Raw genomic sequence first — 25564 nt, 5'->3', positions numbered from 1 at the left:
AGAGCAACAGAAGTCGTGGTTCACGCCTATAATCCCCAAGGCTAAGGCAGGATGATTGCTCTAAACTTGGGGTTAACTTGGACTATGTCATATCAGGGATTCGTAGGCCAGTCTGGGTTACAGAGAGACAGAGACACAGACAGAAATGAGACTGGTGGGGGAATATCAAGTTCACAAAGTTCCAGAACATGCTATATTTAGGAGCTTGGGGTGTAGTTTGTTTCTGAATTTTAGTTAAAATCTCTTACTGGTTAGTCTGTGTTCGTGCATGCATGCATGTGTATCATCTCTCTTTTAATTCTACATCAGTTCATTATTTCTTTTCTTGGCCCTCCAGTAATGAGAATGATTGTCTAATGTGACATTTGTTCCCTGTTTTAAATAGTTGTAGGATCGTTTGAGGTCTGGGGGTGCAGGTCAGATTTGTGGCCTTTGGGTTTTGTTTAGTTTTGTCTTGTCACCAGTTTTATTTTCCCTTTTCCTTTTCGTGTTTTAAATGTCACTTCATGAAAGTTTGCTTTGACCAGTTCCTAGACGGTGGTTGATGTTCTCACTGTGTGCTTCAAAGCAGTTTCCATTGCCGGACTTGACAACAGCTCATTTAGTTACTGGGTTTTGGCAGACTATAGACCATACCTGGGCAGAGGGATGCTTGGCTTAGTACCATTTCTAGCCATGTGTCCAGTGCAAGTTTTATATACATATGAGTGAATTGAGGGCTCATTGCTCCTTTTACTCAAGGTTTATAATGGTGCAGGTTTCTCCACTGATAAATGATTCTCAGCCATTTGTGTTGTATTTCTGGATAGAAATACCAGTCAGTAGGTTTGTCTCTAGAGATTTTCTTGCAGTTGTCTACAATTGAGAGTGAACCTAATGCTGTACATGAGGCAGCTGATGCCTCTCCCTGTATTTTCTACTCTTAGAGAGATCATAAGTCATTGAGAAACAAGAGTGTAAATATATGTTCCTTCCCAAAACAGAGAGAGTTAACAAAGCTGGTGAGATCCACGTGAAGACACTGGAAGAAATCCTTCTTGAAAGAGCCAGTCAGAAACGTGGGGAAGTGCAAACCACACTGAAGACAGAAGAGCCTTCCCGGACTGACGAGTCTCCATCCGGAACCAAAAGCTCTTCCTCAGTGCGGATCAAAACCTTCTCCGAGGTCCTGGCTGAAAAGAAACATCGGCAGCAGGAAATGGAGAGACAGAAATCCAAAAAGGATACAGGTTGCCCCAAGTTGGCAGCAGATACTGACGTGAAGAAGACAGTGAGTCTGTTACCTGTCGCTGTCAGCAAAGGACAACCCGAGGAGCCTGCCGGAAGAGCCAGGTCTATGCAGGAGGTGCACATAAAGACGCTAGAGGAAATCAAACTGGAGAAGGCCCTGAGGGCACAGCGAAGCTCTGAGAGCAGGGTCAGCTCCCGGCCTCCAGCCGAGGCTGTTCCTGGGGCAAGGAGGCTGCTCCGCATCACCAAAAGAGCAGGTCTGTAGAGCCCTCCAAGCAGCAGGACTGTTCTAAAGCACAGGACAGGACCTCCAGGAGCTTGGGTGGTTCTTGACAAACTTTTCTTAACTGAGGGAATTGGAGGCAGCGGGTTCAGTAGAGTAAGCTGTTTCTAGTAGCAGTTTGTAGTGGTACGGTGTGTGGGTGTTTTCTTGAGGTTCTGTAGGCCCGCCCCATCTCTTAGCCGTGCGTTTCTTGTTTCCGTTACTACTCTAAACACTGACCAAAAGCAGCAGGGCTAGGGAGCATTACTTGGTTTACATTTCCTGATCACCAGTCCATCATTGAGGGAAGTCAAGACAGAAACCTGGAGGCAGGAACTGAAGCATAGGCCATGGAGGAGTGCTGCATACTCGTCTGCTTTCCATGGCGTGCTCAGTCTGCCTTTTTATACAGCCAGGACCAATTGCCCAGGGGTGGCACTTTCCATGGTGGGCTGGACCCTCCTGCATCAATTACCAGTCAAGAAAATGCCCCACAGGCTAGTCTGATAGAGACATTTTCTCAGCTGAGGCTCCCTCTTCCCAGAATCGGTAGCTTGTGTTGACAGAAAAGCTCGTTTTAATTTTAGTTCATTCCTCACCTCCTGATTAAAGCAATGGTGTTTTAAATGTGAATACAGGTGCAAAAGAAGAGAAAAGCCTCGAGCTGGAAGGCAGTGAAGCTTCTCAGAGCACTGTGACTGAAACAGAGCCTAGTGAGGTAAGCTTGTCTGTCAGATAGGGCTCTCGGCAGACTGAGATGAGGTGAATGACGTGTGCTTTTAGTTGGAGGGTACATTAAGTTTCCGTCAACAGTTTCACTGGTCGGTTGAGTATGGTTTTCATTGTTTCGTTTTGGGTCGTGTTTTGTTGTTTAGTTTCTGTAGATACGTTTGGTCCATTTGGTTGATAATATCTCTTTTTTTTTTTTTTTTTTTGGTTTTTCGAGACAGGGTTTCTCTGTGTAGCTTTGCGCCTTTCCTGGAACTCGCTTTGGAGACCAGGCTGGCCTCGAACTCACAGAGATCCACCTGGCTCTGCCCCTCCCGAGTGCTGGGATTAAAGGCGTGCGCCACCACCGCCCGGCCTTGTTGTTTAGTTTCTTTTGGAGAGTTTTGAAGACAGTTTCTCACTATGTTGCTTGAACTCTGCCTGCCTCAGCCAGCCTCATTCCGTAGTGCAGATTACAACCTCCACTACAGTGCCCAGTACTGTGGTCATCATTTTCTATGGAAGTTTCTTTTTGGTTTGGTTTGGGGTTTTTTTTTTTTTTTTTTTAATGAGTTTTTTTGTTCGTTTGTTTTTAGATTTATTTATTATATATACAGTTCTCTATCTGCATGTATGCCTGCATACCAGAAGAGGGCACCAGATATCATTACAGATGGTTTTGAGCCACCATGTGAGTGCTGGGAATTGAACTCAGGACCTCTGGAAGAGCAGCCAGTGCCATTAACCTCTGAGCCATCTCTCCAGCCCCGATTTTTGGTTTTTAAAATAGGGTCTATGTGGCCCTGACTGACCTGGAACTCACTGTGTAGACCTGACCGGTCTCCAATTCACATAGATCTGCCTGCCTCTTCCTCCTGTTTGTTGAGGTTATAGGTTTGCACCACCACTGCCCAGCATCTGTAGAAGATTTTTACAGTTGTCTGTATGTTAATTTTCTTTGTTTTCATAGTTTTTTAACTGGCTGTTAATGTTTTGCTGCACATCATGTAAAACTTGACCTTTTTCCCCAAGATTTATTTACTTTATGTGTGTGAGTGTTCACATACACATGTACATGTGTGTATGTATGTATATCTGCATGTATGCACACTGTGGCACCATGTGTGTTTATGGTGTGTGCAGAGGCCAGAAGAAGGCATCAGATCCCCGGAACTGGAGTTAAGGATGGTTGTGAACTGACATGTCTGTGTTGGGAAATGAACCTGGGTTCTTTGCAAGAGCAGCAGGTATTCTTAACCACTGACCCATCTGTCCAGCTCCCACTTTTTCGAGACGGTGTCTCAGATAGATCAGGCTAGCTTCAAGCTAGCTATGTAGCCAAGGACCTTGAACTGATTCTCCTGCCTCTGCTACCACAGTGCTATGATGACTGGTATGTGCCACCACATTCAGCTAGGATTTTTTTCTTTAGAAAGAATGAACAACCTAGGCATGGTGACACAAGCTTGTGTCTGTCCTAGGCTTTGGGACTGCAAGGCTGAGGTAGGACACTCGTTAGTGGAGGCCATTCTGGGCCACACAGTCAGTTTTTTTTTTTTTTTTCCTCTCAAAAACAAAGGATAAATGCTATAATAATTTTTCTCCTACCTTTCCTTTAAGCTTTTTGTTATATAAGCAGATTTAATACTCAACTCAGGTTGAGAGATATACAATATATCATTTTGCAGCTTGCTCTAGCTTTAGTAATTCCTTAAGGTGTTCGTTTTTTACTGGCTCTAATATTCTAATTTGTGACTAGAAGGTCTTTCTGGGCATTGAGATTTTCACACAGTTGTTACAATATCTTGACATAAACCTTAATGTATAGTGTCTTAATTAGTATCATTTGTGTTTTCTTTCTTTTTTAGTTTTTTCGAGACAGGATTTCTCTGTGTAGCTTTGCGCCTTTCCTGGATCTGCTCTATAGACCATGCTGGCCTCGAACTCACAGAGATCCGCCTGCCTCTGCCTCCCAAGTGCTGGGATTAAAGGCATGCGCCACTACCGCCCAGCTCATTTGTGTTTTCTTGGGGTCATAATTACATAGCCAATAGAATCTTAGTTTTTTTTATTGATTCATACATCTTCATTTCCAATCTTTCACACTTAACAGCATATCTTCTGTTTAATATCAAATAATCAGCTTCCTTATTGTTCTGAATCATGTAATACTCTGCCTAACTTAGATATTCACTCAGCACTATAAATTAGAAAGTAGGGTTTAATTCTTTGATTGAATTTTTCCACAGACTTCAGATGAGACCATAAGTGATACCACAAAAATTCCAGTCAATAGATGTGACACTGTCAGAGAGAAGCACACTGAGAAAGAGCAGGAGGCAGGAGCCTCACAGAAGGAGAAGCCAGCCTTGACGCCTGTCCCCGGAGACGGGGCCTCGTACTTTACCCGGGTGGTGGGGAAGCCCGTGCTCACTGCTGTATCAGGCATCACACGGCACCTGGCTAAGCGGCTCCCCACGAAGTCGTCCCAAAAGGGGGAGGTAGAAACCTCTGGAATCGGGGACTCCATACTGAATGTGAAATGTGCAGCACAGACTTTGGAAAAAAGGAGTAAAGGTGAGTGATTTTGCTACCTTTATCATAGCACAATGACCAAATCTCAGTCACTGGCAACTATGGGGTTGAATCTCGTGTGCACCGAGGTCACACCAACAGGTGGTAATACAGTCATCTGCAGAGATGAAACTTAGGCAGAGCTCTTTTTCACAACTTAAAACTAACTGCTGGAGGGGTTGGTGGGTGGGTGGGTTGGTTGGTGGGTGGGTGGGTGAGTGGGTTGGTTGGTGGGTGGGTGGGTGGGTTGGTGGGTTGGTTTTGCCTTCTTTGGGGCTATAGCTGTAGCTCAGTTGTTAGTACTTGTCTAGTATGCACAAAGCCCTGGGTTCCATTATAGCAGCACAGAAAAACCATGTCTGGTGAAACACACCTGTAATCCCAGCTCAGTTTGTGTTAGGGTTCTCTAGAGGAACAGAACCAGTAGCATGAATGCAGAAGAGGGGTTTATTAGATTGGTTTTCATGGTAAAGTCTGGGTAGTCCAATAGAGGCTGTGCTACACTAGAGAGGCCGACCAAGGTGGAGTGCCTCGGTAGTCATCATCATGGCTTGTAAGTCAGCCAGTTGTTTGGTGAGGGTTTGAGTTTGGGTTTTGGCAGCTTGAGTCCCATGGCTGCTGGAGGAGGATTCTCTTTCAGGACGTACTTTGAATGTTCTGGATTGTTTCTGTGCGTCTGCATACTGTTATCATGGAGCTCACTCTTTTCCTCTGTTGCTTTATCCAAAGACACTAGACCCAAACAGCATTATTATTTTCTTTACTGTCCCACAAACATTCAAAGTTTTATGATTAGAATCACCAAATCCTTGCTCTTCTCAAGAGGTGAAGCAAGAAGTGGAAACAGGAGGATCAGAAGTTCATAGTCATCTTCACCCACATGATTGGAGGGTAGCCTGGGTTACCTGAGACCTTGTCTCAGAAAAAGAAAAACATAAAAGCCCCATTCAGAACTTCTGTGGTGCACTTTTCTTCCGGTGTTTTGAATAGGGTCTTACTATCCATCCCCAGATGGCCTCAGACTCAGTTCTCCCTCAGCCTCCGGGGTGCTGGGATTACAGGTGTGCAGCTGCAGTCAGCTTTCCTCTCCTTTTGCAGAAGGAGATACCATGGCATATGATAGTGACATTGAATGAAGAGTATGATTCAGGCAGTTTGCTCCTTTGGTATTGCTTTTTTTGTTATTCTTAAGACCGGGTCTCTCTGTGGCCTTGGCTCTCCTGGAACTCACAGTTCTGTCCTCAGACTCAACAGAGGTCCTCCTGCCTCTGTCTCCTGGTGCTGGGGTATACCGTGCCCGGCAACTCTTTTGGTATTTCTACTACTGAAGGCATTGTATCCTATTCTTAGTTACTCAGGATGTGAAAGAGATCACCTGGTTGCTAATCAGATATGTTCTGTCTCCTGTAGCCAAACCCAAAGTAAATGTGAAGCCGTCTGTGGTCAAGGTTGTTTCATCTCCCAAACTGGCTCCAAAACGCAAGGCAGTGGAGGTGCACCCGGCTGCCATTGCAGCTGTGAGGCCGCTCAGCACCAGCAGTGTCCTGCAGGAAAGCCCCGCCAAGAAAGCGGCTGTGGTAAGAACTGCCCCACTTCGGCGGTACTGGACTCGGGTAGGATTGCCCTTGGGCTGTTTGTTTGCGTCTCACACTTCTGCCGTTTCCTGAGCATTGGCCTCCTCAGACTGTGGCTCTAGTAACTAGAGTCTGGTTGGAGATTTGAGAAGAGGCAGGCGGTATTTTGCTTACTTACATACTCAGCCTCTAGATCATTGGTTCTTGGGTTCCTAGGATTAAAGAACTGTAGCCTCTGGGCTGAAGATACAGCTCAGTGCAAGATCCTAGGTTACACCCCCACACCCCCACCGCCAAACCCAAAAACTAGCTGTGATTCTAAGAAGGCAACAAAAGAAAATACGCTCTTGGGGGTGAAAAAAAGGCCTGACTTGAAGCTAGACAGTGAGGAGGCAGAGGCTGGTAGAACTCTGAGTTCAAGGCCAACTTGGTCTACCTTCGCAAGTCTGGTACAGCCAAAGCTACATAGTCAAGCCCTGTCTCCAAAAAAAAAAAAAAAGAAAGAAAATCTTGTAAAAGCCTTGAAGTCTGGGGACATGGTTCAGTGGTTAAGAGTGCTTGCTAAACAAGTATGAGCACCTGAGTTTGAATCCCTTAGCACCTACATAAAAAATGCCAGTGTGGCCATACACTTGCCTGTAACCACAACATTGAGGGATAGAGACAGGTGTATCTCAAAAGATCACTGGCCAGCCAGCATAACTTGAAACCATGAGCTTGAAGTTCAGTAAGAGACTAACTTCCCACAGAAGTGAAGGAGAGAGAATAGAGGACTCCTCGTGACAGCCTTCTCTGAACTCTACATACTCGCACATGGGCCCTTGCACATACACACGCACACGCACACACACCATACAAACACCAGCGAGAGAAGCATAACTCTCAGGGAGTTTTACCTTCCTCTTCCTTTGTAGGCTGTGGTCCCCCTTCTCTCTGAGGATACATCCATCGCCATGTCTGAGACAGAAAAACCTAAGGACAGGTAATGTCTTCTTAACCAAACTCCAGGCCATTACTGATTTTCCTCTTTGTCAAAAAATGCGAAAAGTCACTGAACATTTACAGGTTAGCTACCTCTAAAGCTAACTCCACACTGAGGGCAAATAAGCATGAAATTGGAGGTTGCTCCTCTTCAGCACTGCTGTTGATGTTTGCCCTTATTGTTGAAAGATACTTTAAATACCTGGCTAAGTTCAAAAGGTACTGGATTCCCAGTTAGTGAAACAATAACAACTTTTCACTAGCTGTCCCCGGGGCCGCCCAACCGTGGTTAACTGTTTAAACAGTGTTGAACCATGGAGGAAGGGCACTGCTGGGCTAACAGTCTGCTTTCCACTTACAGTTTGGTGCTGCCTTCAACCCAGTCCTCTTCAGAACCCTTGCTCCCAGAAGGATCTGGCCCTTCCTCATCCCAGGTGGCATCCAAACCTCGCCGACTGAGCTCTGCCTCAACAGGGAAGCCTCCACTCTCTGTGGAAGATGATTTTGAGAAACTAATATGGGAAATTTCAGGAGGCAAATTAGAAGCTGAGATTGACTTGGATCCTGGCAAAGATGAAGACGACCTTCTGCTTGAGCTCTCAGAGATGATTGACAGCTGAAGCTGATGGTGAGGACGCTTTAAAGGAAAAAAAAAAAAACCCATCACCAAAACTGGACTTAGCTTCATCTATTCTAACATTTGCCTGAGGTGATCATTTCTTTAGTCTCAAATTTTGCCCAAATCAAAAGTATACCTCTGAAGTACCCGTGTGTGTCCTGGTTCCCCTGGGGTCAGATCTTTACATCCCTTGATGACTGTTTGTCCATTTGATGCCATTGTTTAGTATCTTTGAGAAGAAAGTTCTGTAATGCCCTTCTCTCCACACGAGACTGAGCTCCCAATGAAATGGTGCAAGAGAACTCAGTGGCTCCTTGAGGCGTTTGTCAGTGTGGGCGATCTTCCCTTTGCTGTATTTATTTATGTATTGTCTTAAGATTATCAGAGTTGAAAATGAAGACAGCTGCTAACCATTGTGGACCAAATGTCATGCTACCACTAAACAAAAGACCCACTCCGTCTGTGTTAAATTGTATGTCTTTTTAAAGGTATTTGGAGATTCGTCTAAGCTTTAAAGAGGGCCGAGCGGCTCGAGAACCTGAGATACGGACAGAACTCTGGACCCGGTCCTGTTGCATTAGCTGCTCCATAAGCCTCTGAAGAGCAATAGCTAATTTATTATTACTGTAATTTTTTAAAGGCTTTAAAGTGCCTCAGGGGTCCCCTGAAACGAATTTTCTACTTCTGGGATTCCCTGGATTCTTTATAAGATGGTGACATGACTAGGGAAATTCTTTTTTTAGTGTGAAAATTGTCCCTTTTCTTCAATACCTTTCTCCTACTGGCATTGAATTATCACAGAGACAGAAAATTGGTAAATTTTATAATTTCTAACTCTCCCAGGAAACTCCTCTTGCCTAGTATTTATTTGATGTGCTTTAACCATGGGAGGAGGGGGAAAAAAAAAAAAAACGAACCTCATTCAAGCTGCCAGTATTGATCTCCGGACTGGAGCAGTACACTGGGCTGTGCTGTCGCAGGGATGGCGAGATGCTCTGGGGTGTATTGGATACCCCCAGTTTCTTCACTTCCGGATTGAGTTTTCTTTTCTTGATGTTGGTCTTCATATCACCTCAAGGTTTAGACTTGTGAAGGAACAAGTCTGATGAGGGTAATAGTCTTGAAATGAGACACTGTACAGAATTGGAAGGCGGAAAGAAAGACTTGTTCATTGTGAAACTTTGTGTAGGCGGCCAGTTTGTTTCTCCTAGGGAAATCCTGGAGATTTCCGCCCGTCGTCGTCATGTTGGCTCCTAAGGAACTGCTGTTGTAAGCGGCTCATCACGAGTTGAAGTTCATGTAGCCTTGCTGGGAATATGGAAAAGGAAGAAAGCCACAGGACTGCCCGTTCAGTCTGGGAAGATCTGGATGATTCTGCACATACAAAAATGACTTGAAATTTATGTATAGACGCTTGTACCAATCCATCTTCAGCTGACTGAATGTTGTAAGATAGCCCTTCTCCAAAGCAGGGGTGGAATGTTCTGCTTTCACCACACATTTTATAAACACATTTCCTTTTTTGAATTGACCTATAGATTGTAGGTCCCTTTTGTATATATCCTCTATTCTTTTGCTTTAAAAGAAAGTCTGTTCATATTTAATGCCCTGTATTAGTCAATGATTTTCGTTCAACATTATTTGAACCATTTGCCATTACCGAAAGAGAAATACTTATTTGTGTTTTAAATAAAACTGATATAGGAAATCTTTAGTTCTTATCATTATAACTTAAGTGATGCTATTTTTTAAAAGGAGGGCAGGTTTAAAAGTGATCTTAATATTCAGTGATTGAGGATTTTCGAGCATGAAGATGGAAGAAAATGTTTAGTTAGAAGAGTACAGGTTTTTCAATCTGTATACTGACTTCTTACTGTTACAAAAATACATGTGAATTTTTAGTAACCTCCTAGTATCCTAATAGTCCCCAGGCTGAGGCTATAACTTAGCAGTGGACCGTTGGCCTAGTGTCCATGAGGCTTGGTCCAGCCTAGTGCTGTCCCCCACATATCCCCAAAAGGTCCCATCAAGTTGAATGAACTCTTCATGTACATATCTTAATGGTCATAGATCAAATGTTGCAGCTTAGCTCTGCCCCAAATTTTGGAGATAGTTTTACAGTTTATATTTTTTCAAGATTAGGCCAGATGTGGTGGCACATGCCTTTAATCCCAAGCAGAAGCAGGAGGGTCTCTGAATTCCAGGCCAAAAATGAAAAGACAACAAGATTAAAATCTGTGAAATTCTGACCTTAACAATAGCATCTCTCATGTGGCTCTGTGCATTCTCATCTCTGCCAGTCTCGGGAGCTCCCATAGAGAGAAGGCTAACACAAAGAGCTAACTGCAGTTCACACACGAAGCTTGAGTTATGTGGACCAGACTCCTGGGATCCCGTTCTGAAACTATTGCTTCACTTCATCTGAATAGTTCTGCAGTTACTTAAGTGTGATGCCCTTGAATTTGGCAGTTTAACAGAAGGAAATCTGTGCTTACTAGATAACATCAATAATAACAGGTCCTGAGCACCCATTTTGAAACAATCTACAGAAAGGCCACTGCTAGCTTCCAGGGTCAGTCTTCTCAAGCCCAACTGTGTGTGTAGGTCAGCTTCTGCAGCTCAGGCTGACCTGCCTTTCTGGAGTCTCTTGCCTCCACCACCCAAGTGCTTAGATGAAAGATGACCCACACCTGGTTCGTGTGGTGCTAGGGATTGACCCCAGAGTCTGGTGCTGAGCTACATCGCAAACCCTGCAGCTGGTTTTTAATTTGCAAAGTGATGTCGGGGGGCGGTGCTGCTGGAGAGAGGATGGCTCAGCTGGGAAAGGCCCTTGACTCATAATCCTGGCAACCAGCGTCCAACAAAGATAGATAACTGTGTTGTCCTCTGACTCCCTATGCTTGTGCCGTGTCACATGCTCCTAGCCCCTAAAACAAGTTTCTAATAAATAAAAGAGCCAGTGATTTATGACCACCAAGCCTGGTGACTTGAGTTCAACCCTTAACACTGTAGTAAAATGAGCAAAAAAGTCTGCCTTGATTCCCAAGCAGCAATATAGGATTTTATGGTCTTTGGTTGTTTTGTTTTGGTTTTTGGTGTTTTTTTTTTATTTTTTTTTTTACTAAAGGTTTCAGAAGTCTACTGAATAGGCCTATTGTTAATCTGTATTTGGTTAGATTTAATTCCTAAGATGGAGTGAGTGTGGCAGTGAGCAAAAAGTGGTAAATTAAAACTACTGCCTCCATCCTGGGGTTCTTTTTTTTTTTTTTTTTTTTTTTTTTTTTAAGTCTTTACTTTGTTCCCAGCTAGCAGTAAAACTAGTCCATTGAACTTACAGGTCTGCAGTCAAGGGAGCTAGAAAAGAGAGCTTTTAGAAAGGTGTTTTGCGTGAAGGATAAGGAACTAAACGGATTAGGGAAACATTTAACTTGAACAAGACTGTTTAGTGGAAGGACAGGGAAACAGAGACCCTTACCTGATGGGGCAGTCACTTGTCTGCTTTGAGAGCTCAAAGGAAATGGGTCACCTTTAGAAAAGCCACCAGGAGGAAACGTTAGATGTGTTGACGTTGACTGCCGAGTATTTGGGAGTCTTCCCCGCCCCCTCCCTTGAAGGAGCACAGAGCAATTTGAACTTACACTAATTAAACACTTTTGGTCATCAAGGATAGATGAGTCTAAGTCAAATTCCTGCTTTTGAAGTACTTAAGCAGTTTTGAGAGGATGTGTGTGAGTGTGCGTGCACGAACGAGTGTGTGTGTGTGAATGCCACTTGTGTGGGGATGCCCGCAGAGGACAGCAGATCACCAGAGTCCTTGGAGCTGGAGTTACGGGCAGTTGGCTGGCCTGGAACTTGATTTGTAGACCAGGCTGCCTCTCTTTAATCCTGCTGGGCTTAAGGTATGGACCACCATGCCCAGCTTTACATAGACATTTTAGGTAGATAATACTCCAGACAAAATGAAGAATGAGCTAGAGTTTTAGTAGCTCTAGTTCAGTAGTTTTAGTTTTTATTTCTTATTTTACTTTTATTTGAGAAAGGGTCTCATATGGCCTTATACTTTTGATCCTTCTGCCTCTGCCTCTGAAATGTTGGGATTACAGATGGGCATTCCCATGTCTGGTTTATGTAGTACTGGATTTGAACCCAGGGTTTTGAACATGTGGAGCAAGCACTTCCCAACACCTCACCTTTAACAACACAGAGTGATGCTTGTATATATACGTGGTAATGCCCCAGCCCTCAGGCAGGGATCCTGTCTTTTGCCCTCTGCCTCTGTTAGTTGTTTTTTTCTTTCTTTTTTTTTTTTTTTGTTGGTTTTTCGAGACAGGGTTTCTCTGTAGTTTTGTGCCTTTCCTGGAACTCACTTTGTAGACCAGGCTGGCCTCGAACTCACAGAGATTCTCCTGCCTCTGCCTCCCGAGTGCTGGGATTAAAGGCGTGCGCCACCACTGCCCGGCTTGTTTTTTTCTTTTGAGACGGTCTCCCCACATAGCTCTGGCTGTCCTGGAATTCACTGTAGGCCAGATTAGCCTCAAACTCAGAGTTCTATCTTCCTCTGCCTCCTGAATGCTAGGATTAAAGGTATGCACCACCACCACCACCACCATCACCACCACCACCACCACCACCACCCCCTGTTTTTTAAATGTGTGTATTTTGCCTGCATGTATGTCTGTGCACCATTTGCATGCCTGGTGCAGAAGAGGGTGCCGGATGCCCTGGAGCTGGAGTTAGGAGTGGTTGTAAGCTAGCATGTGGGTGCTGGGAACCAAACCTGGGTCCTCTGCAAGTACAGTGAGTCCTCTTAACTGGGAGCCATCTCTTCAGTCCCTGCCTTCGTTATTGTTTATGTGGCCTCCTACCTAAGAGGATTGCTTCTTCCCAAACCTTCCTTTTTCTTCAAACAAGGTTGATGTCTATCCACTAGGCATATACTCTTCATTTACTCTCTATTTTAGTTGTTTGCCAGCTGGGCATGGTGGCACATACCATTAATCCCAGCACTTGGGAGGCAGAGGCAGGTGAGCTCAGGGCCAGCCTGGTCTACATAGTTCAGGACAGCCAGGGCTATGTAGAGACCCTGTCTCAATGTCCCTCTCCAAAAACTTGTTCACCAATACTTCCCTCGCAGAGCGGGAAGTGCTGAGGGTGCAGGTCAGAGGTGGCATGCTTGTCTAGCATGCGGAAGACCCTGGAGAAGAGGGCATGTTTAAGACAGAGCTTTACTTGTCTTGAAAGTCTCTGGCTAATCGGTGCATTAGTTCCCCCAGGCTGCCATATGTTACTACAAACTGAATAGCTCAACAGATGTCTCAGTTGAGAGTAAAGGCCTGGCCAGCTAGATGGCGGTGGTATTTCTAGTGTGGCTCTTTCTGGTTGTGGGTCGCTGCTGGCAGTGATCTCACATGGCCTTCTGTTCCCATGGAGAAATGGAGGCCTCTGGGCTGTCTTTGTTGTTTTGATTTTGTTTGACTGGGCATGGGACCCAGGACCTCAAGTATGCAAGGCAAGTACTCGGCTCTGACCTACATCTCCAGCCCCTCTTTCTCCTCTAAGGACACCAGAAAGCTGAGGTTCAGTCCCAGGCAGGAGATTCCATACAATCCTAATGATCTCTTCAACAGCCCTGTCTCAAAATAACAAATAGTTAGAAACAGAAACGAACCGCCTTGTCTTCAAACACAGCTGCAGTACTAGGGGGTGGGGCTTCAACAGCTGAGTCCGTACCAGGAGAAACAAATGTTTGTTGAGGGAGTCATTCTTGACTCATTTCGGGGCTTGCTGATCTTTCCTGCGCTGCCCTGCAACTCCCTAACAGCCTTGTCATGCTTTCACTGAGCCCCAGCTGCTCAAAAAGTTGTGAGGCTTCCAGGGGAAGCAGAACTTCACCTAAATGCAGAGAGGTCTTGGTTTTTCGAGACAGGGTTTCCCTGTGTAGCTTTGCGCCTGTCCTGGATCTCGCTCTGTAGACCAGGCTGGACTGGAAATCACAAAGATCCGCCTGGCTCTGCCTCCCGAGTGCTGGGATTAAAGGCGTGCGCCACCACCGCCCGGCTAAGGTCTTTAAAACATTTATTTGGGAAGTGGCTGGCAATGTGGTGAATGCCTGTAGTCCCAGCAATCAGAAAGCAGAGGCAGGAGGATTAGGAGTTCCAGGCCAGCTTTGGCTACAAAGGAATTTGAGCCCATGAGTGTGAGAGACACATGAAACAGCATGTCAATCAAATTATATCAGGAGTATTTCTCTTTGAGCTAGTGCTCCTCAAGCATATTTTACAGACATCAGGAGGGGCATGAAAATCTCAAGATTTACAAGGATATTATGATTAATTGCAATGTGAAAGAAACCAAGGTTTTGCCTAATTTTCTATTATTGAATATATTCATTGAATTGTGACACATTCATTCATATATCAGCAAATACAGTATATAAAATGACATTCTGAGGATTAGAGACCACCGCCCCGCATAAATCTTTTTTTTAAAATGACATTCTGCACTTTATTAAAATTTATTTTGGTGTTGTTTTTTGAGGCAGGGTTTCTCTGTGTAGCCCTGGTTGTCCTGGAACTCATTTTGTAGACCAGGTTGGCCTTGCATTCAGAGATCTATCTGCCTGCCTCTGCCTCCTGAGTGCTGGGATCAAAGGCACCACCGTGCCTAGCTGTTAGGGAAATTTTCAAACACAATGACAAAGTTTTAGAATAAAATCCAGGTAGTTACCTACCTTTAACAATTACAGTTTCAAGGCCAGGAGGTGAAACAAATAACCCACATGGGGTTAAAATTGGTAAACAAGTTGTAAATTGAAGTCAAAACATGTATGTTGCCGGGCGGTAGTGGCGCACACCTTTAATCCTAGCACTTGGGAGGCAGAGGCAGGTGGGTCTCTGTGAGTTCGAGGCCAGCCTGGGCTATAGAGCAAGATCTAGGACAGCCAGGGCTACACAGAGAAACTGTGTCTTAACAATAATTATAATAGTGTTTTTAAAAATAGATGATCTGATTCTAATGTGGGTATGAAAAAAAGGAAAATTCTACTGACTTCTAGTTCACCAAATAAAATATAAATTTAGAAGACTTACAGTAGGGACACTGGTCTCTAAGTAAACACGGGATAACAGGACAAATAGAAACTATACAGAACCAATCAAAAACCCCTGGAAAGGTCCACGGCCCTCCACCAAGTCCAGAACACCCTATTTGTACTTATAATGTGTGTTCACATGCATGGAAGTGTTCATTTTGTTTTTAATTTTTTAAAGATGGGGTTTCTCTATATAGCCCTGGCTGTCCTAGAACTCTGTAGACGAGGCTGGCCTCGAACTCACAGAGATCCGTCTGCCTCTGCCTCCCGAGTGCTGGGATTAAAGGCGTGCGCCACAGTGTCCGGCAAGTGTATGGTTTTTAATGCATGGCGCACATGTGGAGGTCAGAGGACAATTTCCAGGAGTTGGTTCTTCCTCCCACCCTTACACAGAATCCAGGGACTGAACTCAGGTCACCACTTTACCTGACGAGTCATCTTGTTGGCCCTGCAAAATCTTTTTTTTTTTTTTTTTTTTAAAGAAAAATCATACACCGGGCGATGGTGGTACACATCTTTAATCCCCAGCACTGGGCAGGCAGAGGCAGGCGGATCTCTGAGTTCGAGGCCAGTCTGGTCTACAGAGTGAGTTCCAGGACAGAAAGGACTAAACAGAGAAACCCTGACTTGAAAAACAACAACCAAAAAAAAAAAGAAAGAAAAATCATACAACATTTCTGATGAGCTGTATAATCAAAGGATTGTTTTTGGATTCACGTCACCAAAGTTTAAAAATCAGAGAATGCAAAAGCAAATAGAAAGTTATCTTTGCATTTCCGATAGAATGGGTACCTGTGTTCTCTCCTTGCTGTCTTTGAAATCAGTAAATCTATCTCTGCATATGGACATTTTCTCATGTTTGGAGTGTGATACATTCTTTTAACTATTATTTATTTACTTATTTATATTTTTCAAGACAGGCTTTCTCTGTAATAGTCCTGGCTGTCCTGGAACTCGTTTTGTAGACCAGGCTGGCCTCAAACTCACAGAGATTCACCTGCCTCTGCCTCCCAAGTGCTGGGATTAAAGGGAGGGGCGGGCTTTTACAGAGAACAAGTTTTAACCTGTCCACATATCTAGACAGCTCCTGACTGATCATCAATTCAACCTAAAGATGATGTGAAGGTAATATGGATTCAGTAAAAAACATACTTTGCATTTTGAATTTTGATATTTTCCCTGATAAGCCACTCTGCTTACTTTCTGGTAAGGTGGGGCAGCCTCGGCTCTGGGTGACGCCAAGCGATGGTGCTAAGTGGACTAGGATTTATTTGAAATAATTTTATGTGGAGGCCAAAGGATGTCATCAATTGTCCTTCTCAATCACTCTTCACAGTTTTGAGACAGTGTCTCTCTTTGAACCCAGGGCTTGCCAATTAAGCTAGACTAGTTGGCCAGCAAACCCAGGTATCCTTTTGTCTCTGCCTTCCCAGAGCTGGAATTACAGGCACGTACCACCTGTGTCCAGGTTTTGAGCAGGTGCTGGTGTTTGGATTCTGGTCCTACCTACCAAGCCATTTCCCCAGGGCCCTAGGAGTATGTATTAAATGCATGTGGGTTTTTTGGGGGGGGTTGTTTTGTTTTTTGAGACAAGGTTTCTCTGTGTAGTTTTGTTGCCCATTCTGCATCTCGCTCTGTAGACCAGGCTGACCTCAAACTGACGGAGATCCTCCTGCCTCTGCCTCTTGAATGCTGGGATTAAAGGCATGTGCCACCATTGCCTGGCAAAATGCATGTTTTGGCTTACATTTCCAGTTTACCTTAAATTTATCAGTTTTAACCCCATGTGGATTATTTTGGTTGTTTTGAAAGAAGGGCTCATGTGTCTTAGACTGATCTGGAACACACTATTTAGCAAATGACCTTAAACTTATACTCTTGTTAGCACCTTCCATGGGCTGAGATTACAGGTGCGTGCAAATCCCATATAGTTCAAGGAACCCTTGTGCACTATTACGTTCACAAGCCCTGCAGAAAGTGCACTTAACTCTCCATTTCAGCCAGGTGCTGATGGCGCACGCCTGTAGAGGCAAGCCGAACTCTTATGAGTTCGAGCCTCATCTACAGAGAGAGGTCCAGGACGCCAAGGCTACACAGAGAAACCCTGTCTCAAAACTAATTAGTTTTCATTTCATGGAAATTAGGGCCTAATGACTTGTCATTGGTCGCACAACTCTGAGAGGGATTTGAGCCCAGCCAGCCGATCTCAGCCCTTTCAAGCTAGATAGATTGCCATCTTCAGTTACCACCTCAACAGTAACTCTCTATAAAGGTGATGAGAGTTGAATCTGTTATTGGTGCAAACCACAGCGACACCACTGCTTCGGGCATGGCAATCCAGAGCGAATAAGGGATGTGTGCAGATGGTTTTGGACAAGATACTGCTCGCAGGCCTACATTCCAGAACAGCTCTCAGAATAGCACCTAGGCAGAGGCAAGCCGACCGTTGCGCAGGCGCCTGACCGAAGCCCCTGTGCGCCGCCAGCCTACCTCCAGGTGGCGCTGTAGGACCGACCTCGACTTCAAAGAGCGGTTAACTCGGAGGCCGGCCGGCGGAGGTTATAAAGCATAGAGAAAAAGCGCCTCCGTGGCTAGAGAGGCATGTCCCAGGACCGCCCGGGTCGCCTACGGCCCTGTGCACTTCCGTTTCCAGGTCTTACTTCCGGAAGTCGCTTTCCCAGGCGGTCTTCCTACCCGTGTGGTCTTTGTGACTTCCACCATGGCGTACCGCGGCCAGGGCCAGAAGGTGCAGAAGGTGATGGTGCAGCCCATCGTATCCTACGCTGCGTGTGAACTCTGGGCTTGGGGTCCGTGACGCCGTGAGCGCGGCCGGGGAGCGGGGGAGCCTGGTGCGGGCCGCTTCCCGTGAGGCCCCGGGGCGGCCGAGGTGGCCGGAAAGCGCGCGGAGTTGAAGGGCTGCGGGAGGCGGGCTCGGGCGGGCCGTGCCGGGCGTGTACCACTGAATGAAAGCGGGGTCGGCGGAGTGGGCGAGGAGGATGTGGGCCCCCAGGAAGTTCCGAGAAACGAGGGCGATGAGGAGGAAGTGCCTTCAGAGTTTCTAGGCACCCCGAGTGCATGATCCAGGTGGTCGCTAGTGCTTGCCTGTGTAGCCAGGCCTGGCCTTAGGGCGCTGGACCCTCAGGTGAGGGTTGGGAGCAGAATCTCTACTTTTTTTTCCTTGATCGCGGTGGTGCAGAACCTCATCTTCAGATACTTGCAAAATGTACGTAAGTTACTTGTTAACTGTTTCCTTACTACGACTGAAATGAAAGTTGCGCTTATTTGGCTGTTTGTGCCGACTTCTCTGATCCTGTGCTTCAGGATGAGGGGGGACCACAGTTGAGAATAAGGTTACGGGAAAAGCGCTAATTAACAAAATGATGTACGTCTGTGCCTGACTCAAGCATGTACACAATCATCGTTACTCTGAAAGAACAAAATCACGAATTTCACAGGTTATGTCGGGAAACCTAACAATGCCATTTGGATATTGTTTTTCCCTTAGCTGGACTTAAAATGAAGAAAAGAAACCAAAAAGAAGGAAACGTTAGATACAGAGAAGTTAATGGCAAATGCTCTTCTTCGGAGAGATTTTATTTTACTTTTTGGTTTTTCGAGACAGAGTTTCTCCGTGTACTTTTGATGCCTGTCCTGGATCAGTCTCTGTAGACCAGGCTGGCCTCGAACTCACAGAGATCCGCCTGGCTCTGCCTCCTAAATGCTGGGATTAAAGGCGTGCATCATAGCCACCCGGCAACCTTTGGAGAGATTTTAACAATGTTCATTTTAGAATGTTACAACACAAATGAAAAATAGTTTTAACCTTTTGTAATTTTCAGTTGCCAGAATTGAGGTTACATGTGTGACAAGGAAAATTGAGAAGGGAGGGGGCGGCAGTCACTCCATTTTGGATCTGGATTTTGTTAAGAAGGGCTTGAGCGATAGAAACGTGTTTGTGCCATGCTGTGAACAAATTTTAACTGTAACTGTATTCATGCTGGGAACAATAATTAAGTCTTGAGAGTGTAGGAAAATTAGTTTGAACAGCCCTGTCTTGAGCATTTATTAAATAAAAGTGTTTTTCAGCAAGTTAACCAAAGTTGCTAGTTCTTAGATGTAGACTAATTAGTTATATTTTTTGGCTTATATTCATTGGAACTTTTTTTTGTAAGTTGTTGTGGAACCAAAGTAATGGTGTGGGTCTGTTTATATTTCTAAAAACATTTTTATTTTTATTTCAGAGGTCTCGGATTCAGGTCTGGCTGTATGAACAAGTGAATATGCGGATAGAGGGTTGTATTATTGTGAGTACCCAGGCTATTTTTCTCAATTTATTAGAAAAAGATCTCTCAAAAGATGGCCAGCTAGAGCGATATACAAGAAGTCAAGGACCCAACCAAGGAAAGCTCTTTGGGGCCCACATTATTTAGCCCTTCTCCTTCCTTGCTCTTGTTGATAGGTTTAGATGGTTCTTTTCTTTCTTTCCTTTCTTTTAAAGATTTTATTTGTTTTGTGTGCATTGGGGGTTTGCCTGCATGTATGTCTGTGTGAGGGGGGTGGATCTCCTGGAACTGGAGTTACAGGAAGTTGTGAGCTGCCGTGTGGGTGCCGGGAGTTGAACCTGGGTCCTCTGGAAGAGCAGTCAGTGGCTCTCATCCACTGAGCATCTCTCCAGACCTGGTAGTTCTTTTCTTAAAGGGGAGGGAGAACTAAACTTTTAAGAAGAACTTAGTTTGTGAGGAGAGGGAACAACAACAGCAAATCAAAATCAGAGGAGGTGGGTCTAATGCAGGGGCTCATTCTGGACCAGGTCATTCCTGATTGGACCGGTAGGCTTAACGGAGACTCGAGAGCAGGCTGCCATAAGCAGTGTTCGTTGTTTGGTTGGTTTTAGGATTTTATTGTTGTTCTGGTGGTGCCAGGGATCAAACCCAGGGTTTCTTGAATACTAAGTGCCTGCTCTACCACTGAGCAATTTTATGTTGTTATTTTAGATTTATTTTTATGAATGGTGTGTATGTGAGTGTGTGTGCATGTGTGCACGCATGTTTAGTGCCCACACAGGTCAGAAGTCATTGGCTCACCTGAAAATGGGTGATTATGAGCCACATATGGGTGCTGGGAACCAAACCTTTGCAAGAGCAGCAAGTGCTCCTCACCCCTGTGCCATCTCGAGGCCTCTGGATTCTTTGTGTGGGGCAGTCTTTAAGAGAGACTCACACTTGGAAATCCTTTTGTCTGAGCCATGGACATTCTTAGTTTTTGATTATTTTTTAAAAAATTTATTTTTATATGCATTGGTGTTTACCTGCATGTGTTTGTATTAGGGTGCCAGATCACCAGGAACTAGAGTTACAGACAGTTGTGAGCTGCCATTTGGGTGCTAGGAACTGAGCCTTGGTCCGCAGGGAAAGCAACCAGTGCTCTTAATCGATGAGCCATTTCTCTGGCCCTGTTTTTATTTTTGAGGTAAGGTACTGCTGTGTAGTGTGGGGGAGCTACTCACCACCCCCACATTTCTCCAGAGTGCTCTTGAGTAGGAGCAGTAGGAAGTATTAAATAGAAGGATTTAGAGGGGAAGATAAAGATAGAAAATACAGGAATGGCCTGAGAGGGCCTGGAACCCATTCCAACAGGGCCCCGACTGTCTCTGCCCTAGGGTATTTATAGAAATGCCAAGGGGCAGAGCAAAAGACCTCCCCCCAGCATAGCCAAGTGCAGACCATCTCAGACACCTGCACTCAGGCCCGTGGTTCAATCATCCTCTCTATGCAGACCTGCTGAGTAAAGCCACTAGGAAACCTGAAAATGGGCTCCCAAGTGTAGCCAGGTGAGGCCTTAAACTTGTGATCCTACCTCAGCCTCCTGAGATTTACAGGCATGCACTACCCATGTTCAGCCCTGGAAAACTTTGTTTGTGGTGGGGTGCATGGATGTACATATTCATGTGTGTGCAAGAAGTAAACATTGGGTATCTTCTGGGTTTGTTTGTTTGTTTGTTTTTGGTGTTTTTTGTTTGTTTGTTTGTTTTGTTTTGTTTTTTGAGACAAGATCTCTCACTGAGCTTGGAGCTCATGGATTTGACAAGACTAATTGGCCAGCAAACCCCAGAAATCCTCATGTGTCTGCCCAGAACTAAGTGTAGGTGTGTGCCACTGTGCCTTGCTTTTTTTGTGAGTTAGGAATCCAAACTCATTTCCTTGTAACTGGAAGTACTTTACCAATTGAAGTTTTTCCCTAGTCCCCCCCTCCAAAGCTACCCACTGCTTAGAAGAAAAATAAAATATTTCTGGGAGTGTTGTTAGCATATTGAGTTATTTTGTATAGATGGTGTCCATCAGTAATCCCTTGCCAGGTGGCAAACAAGCTCAGTAGTTTGTGGAAGTAGTGCTTGTGAGGACCAGGAAAGAGCAGTGAGAGAGAGAGAGAGAGAGAGAGAGAGAGAGAGAGAGAGAGAGAGAGAGAGAGAGAGCGCGCGCGCGCGCGCGCACACACACACACACACACACACACACACACGCGCACACACACACACACACACACACACACACACACTGGATTGGGTAGGCTATAAAAAGATAAAGTATCTGGCTGGCATATCTAGTGAATGTGTAAGTCCAAAAGAATGAAGAAGTACTTAGGATCCCATTCCAGCTTTCTTTGGTATTTAAAAAGAGGCAGGCTAGAGATGCACCTCAGTGGTAACCCACTTCCCTACCATGTGTGGATGTCCCTGAGTTAATCCTCAGCACCACCACCCTCCTCCCCCAAAATTTATTTTTGAAAATGCCCCAAGAGTTGTGCATGTCATATTTGACCAGGCATGGTGGCACACACCTGTAATCCCAGCTCTTGGAGTAGAGAGAGAAGAGGATCGGAGTTTGGAGGCTATCCTTGGCTACATGGAAAGTTTGAGGTAAACATAGGCCACATGAGATGCCATCTCAAAAATAAGGGGCTATTTGATGGCTTAGCAGATAGAAGCATTTGCTCTTCTTCCAGAGGACCCAGTTCAGTTCCCAGTACACACATTTGATGGCTCTTGACTGCCTGTACTTCCGGTGGCTGGATCCAGTTGCCTCGTCCTCCTTGGGCACCTGCACTTTTGTGCATACATCCACCCAAAAACAAATACATACACAGAATAAAAAAATGAAGGTAAAACCTTTAAAAGAATAAAAATAAGTTAGTAAATAAGTAGGTCCTTTGGTGTTTGAACTGAAAGATCAGTGTGTGTGTGGGTGGGGGGTGGTAAACTTCTAGAATTAGTTGGTATTTCTGGATCTGGTTATTCTTTTAGAATGGTTGGATGTGGTTTACATAAAAATGACTTGTCAATTGACTTTCCAGGGCTTTGATGAGTACATGAACCTCGTATTAGATGACGCAGAAGAAATTCACTCTAAAACAAAGTCAAGGAAACAACTGGGTAAGAATACAATTGGCTTTACAGATTTTTGTTTACTTAGCTAGCAGACTTGAGTGGTCTGAAGCTGAATTCATGTTTAAATTTGCAAAGTTGCCCTTTTTTTTTTTAAAGATTTATTTATTCATGTATATGAGTGCTCTGTTTTCATGCACACCAGAAGAAGGAATCTGACCCTATTACATGTGGTTGTGAGCCACCATGTGGTTGATGGGAATTGAACTCAGAACCTCTGGAAGAGTTGACAAGTGCTCTTAACCACTGAGCCATCTCTCCAGCCCTGTTTTTTGTTTTTTGTTTTGGTTTTTTGAGACAGGGTTTCTCTATGTAGCCCTGGCTGTCCTGGATCTCGCTCTATAGACCAGGCTGGCCTTGAACTCACAGAGATCCACCTGGCTCTGTCTCCTAAGTGCTGGGATTAAAGGCATGTACCACTGCTGCCCAGCTACAAGGTTGCTTTTGAAGTCATCTTCTGCCACTTAATTCCTTAACCCACTCCTTTGTTTTGTTTATTGATAGGATCGCATGTAACCCAGGCTGGTCTTCTGCCTCCACCTTCCAAGTGCCATGCCCAGCTAATGGTGTTAAAGCTTATGGTCATTACTGGTGTTCCCTTATGTTTAGCATTAAACAGATTTGACACAGTTGATTCCTCCTTTAAAACACTTGGATCCCTTGGTTCTGTGATCTAGTACATGAGTATTTCTTATTCGGCTCTGGTTATTTCTTTTTAGACTACTGTATATTTATCTTTTTCCACTCAGCCATTAAATATTTGAGGCTGGGTTCCAGCTCTCTTTTGACAGTTTTTTCCCTAAGTACTTAATAACATTAAGGCTTTAGTTACTGATCTGTACACTGACTAACATATTTATGTGTCTAGTCCAAGCCTCTTCTCTGAATCTGTTCAGCGCTTCCATATGAATGTTTCCAAATCAGCACATCAGGAGCCAAATTCACTTCCTGCATTCTGTTTAGCTTGGCTTGTGTTTGCCACCTGATTGAGTGGCAGTTTCCATTAAGCTTACAATTTCTCTGCACCTCCTTCATCCCCTTTAGGTTGCTCTCCAGAGTTCAGTCATCTTTTGAGACACCGTGTCTGACTTTATTAACTTTCACTTGAAATTCTTCTTTGCCAGTTGAGTGGTGACAGTGTACACCTTTAATCCCAGCACTCAGGAGGCATGGGCAGGCAGATCTCTGTGAGTTAGAGGCCAACCTGGTCTATAGAGCTGGTTCTAGGGTAGCCAAGGCTACACAGAGAAACCCTATGTCAAGAAACCAAAAAAGAAAAAGAAATATTCTTGATTGTCTATTTTTCCTAGGAAAGGACAAATGTTTGGTGTTTTTGCAAGAACCTTCTGACCTGACTTTGTCTTCTCACCATGTGTCACACTGTCCCATTTTCTCAGTGTCACCATGCTTGTCTCCTCTCAGTTCTAACCCTGCACATTTGCCCCACTTCCTGTTTGACTTGGATCTCCTGTTTATCCCAGGCTGGCCTGAACTCAGATCCCCTTGCTTCATTTTCCTTAGTGATTGTGTTACAGGGCTACACTGTTTTCACACCTGACTCCACCAAGTGCATTTACATATATTGTTCCCTGTGTCTTCAGAACTCAGATCAAATAGAGCTTTCTCTAAGAAACCCAAAATTTAGCCAGCCAGTGGTAGCATACACCTTTAATCTCAGCACTCAGGAGTCAGAGGCTGGGAGATCTCTGTGAGATGGAGGCCAGCCTGGTCTACATAGTGAATTCCAGGACAGCCAGGACTGTTTCACATAGAAACCCTGTCTGGAAAAACAAACTAAAAACAAAACAAAACCCCAAATTTATTTTGGTTTTCCTTGGATTGGAAAAGGTGGGGTGTGGTATGTTGTTTGTAGTGAAACGTTTATTACTTTATCACTGCTTCTATGTTTGACTCTGTGCTCCATAAGTGCATGAGTCACGTCCTCTCTCTTTGCAATAAGCTCCATAGCTAACTCAGTGTTCCACACATAAGAGAAATTCAAAAAAAGCCAGGAAACAAAGAATCTCAATCAAGGATATTTTATTGAGGTATTTTGTCTTTTGTTAGAAGTAGTCAGTGCCCACTGATTCATTTATCAGTGATGGAGCTCAGATATCCCTTTCCCAAACCCTTTTTTGGACCAAAGCTAAATAGGTGGAAAATAGAGTTTTGTTTGCTTTGGAGGTGCTCTCACTCTAGCCCAGGCTGCTGGTATCCCTACAGTCCTGCTTTATCCTCACAGTGCTGGGATTGCAGGTGTGAGTTATCTCACCCAGCAAGGTGGACTTCTTAATTTACTAACAGTTTTGAAGATGGGATTGAAATACACTGCATTTCCCAAATCTGACAGACACCTCATTTAAAAACTCTTGAACTTGTACTGGAAGGTACTGCATCAAGACTTTTCAGTTGACTCAGGCTGTAAGAACTAGTTTTCATTAAAACTGTGTGGCTTTAATTCTGTTCTTACTGAAAAGGTGTGTGTGCGCCAGTAGACCTGGTAGAGAACCTTTCAAAGTATGGATGCTTGAAAATGTTCACGTGCTTTTTTATAAGTGAACTCTCACAATACTGTTCAAAAGGAAATTCTGAGGCTAACGATGACTTCCTGTCTCTGATTATTAACAACTTTTGTTGTTGCAGGTCGGATCATGCTGAAAGGAGACAATATTACTCTGCTCCAGAGTGTTTCCAACTAGAAACTGGCAAGCACTCGAGAAGTTGAAGAGGTTGAAGAGGACATGTAGTGTTTTTAAAGGTGTCTGCTGCTGGGAGCACAGTCCGAGATTTATTCATATTGTTTTAGTGGCCCTTATGTTATTATCAGGTGACAATAAATGCTGTGAGGTTGTTTTTATTACAGTTTTGTTTGATTCCTGTGGCAAAAACCTTTGACATAGTGGTTTTTCTAGCTGTTGTTATTTTAAGGTTTCTGAAAGGTTTCTTTTTTTTTTGTTTTGTTTTTGTTTTTCGAGACAGGGTTTCTCTGTGTAGCTTTGTTCCTTTCCTGGATCTCGCTCTGTAGACCAGGCTGGTCTCGAACTCACAGAGATCTGCCTGCCTCTCCCTCCCGAGTGCTGGGATT

The 25564-nt window shown here is 44.5% G+C and overlaps 2 protein-coding genes across 4 annotated transcripts in view; both read left to right on the top strand.

Annotated features, from left to right (window-relative positions):
- Positions 1 to 9656, top strand: part of Zc3h11a (zinc finger CCCH-type containing 11A) — a 29913-nt gene extending 20257 nt beyond the window's left edge. For both annotated transcript variants that reach the window (XM_052736978.1, XM_052736977.1), the window contains exons 10-15: positions 984 to 1487; positions 2131 to 2210; positions 4450 to 4777; positions 6185 to 6351; positions 7263 to 7330; positions 7691 to 9656. In XM_052736978.1, the coding sequence (XP_052592938.1) occupies positions 984 to 1487; positions 2131 to 2210; positions 4450 to 4777; positions 6185 to 6351; positions 7263 to 7330; positions 7691 to 7949 (1406 nt within the window). In that variant the 3' untranslated portion in view covers positions 7950 to 9656. The remainder of the gene's footprint in view (positions 1 to 983; positions 1488 to 2130; positions 2211 to 4449; positions 4778 to 6184; positions 6352 to 7262; positions 7331 to 7690) is intronic.
- An 8027-nt stretch (positions 9657 to 17683) lies between these two features.
- On the top strand, positions 17684 to 25336 carry Snrpe (small nuclear ribonucleoprotein polypeptide E). 2 transcript variants are annotated; one of them, XM_052736973.1, is made up of 5 exons: positions 17684 to 17811; positions 18235 to 18261; positions 19280 to 19342; positions 22389 to 22467; positions 25123 to 25336. In XM_052736973.1, exons 1-5 carry the CDS (start codon positions 17758 to 17760, stop codon positions 25176 to 25178), a joined length of 279 nt encoding a protein of 92 aa, XP_052592933.1. In that variant the 5' UTR covers positions 17684 to 17757; the 3' UTR covers positions 25179 to 25336. The 2 variants fall into 2 exon arrangements, with proteins under 2 accessions (XP_052592933.1, XP_052592934.1); XM_052736974.1 differs by having other exon boundaries at positions 17743 to 17793.
- The last annotated feature ends 228 nt before the right edge of the window (positions 25337 to 25564 follow it).

Source organism: Peromyscus californicus, unplaced genomic scaffold (assembly GCF_007827085.1).
Source record: "Peromyscus californicus insignis strain IS unplaced genomic scaffold, ASM782708v3 Scaffold_14__1_contigs__length_90479793_seg_2, whole genome shotgun sequence".
Taxonomy (NCBI): domain Eukaryota; kingdom Metazoa; phylum Chordata; class Mammalia; order Rodentia; family Cricetidae; genus Peromyscus; species Peromyscus californicus.
The sequence above is the reverse complement of the archived record's forward strand: the minus strand, read 5'-3'. Positions and strand labels throughout refer to the sequence as shown.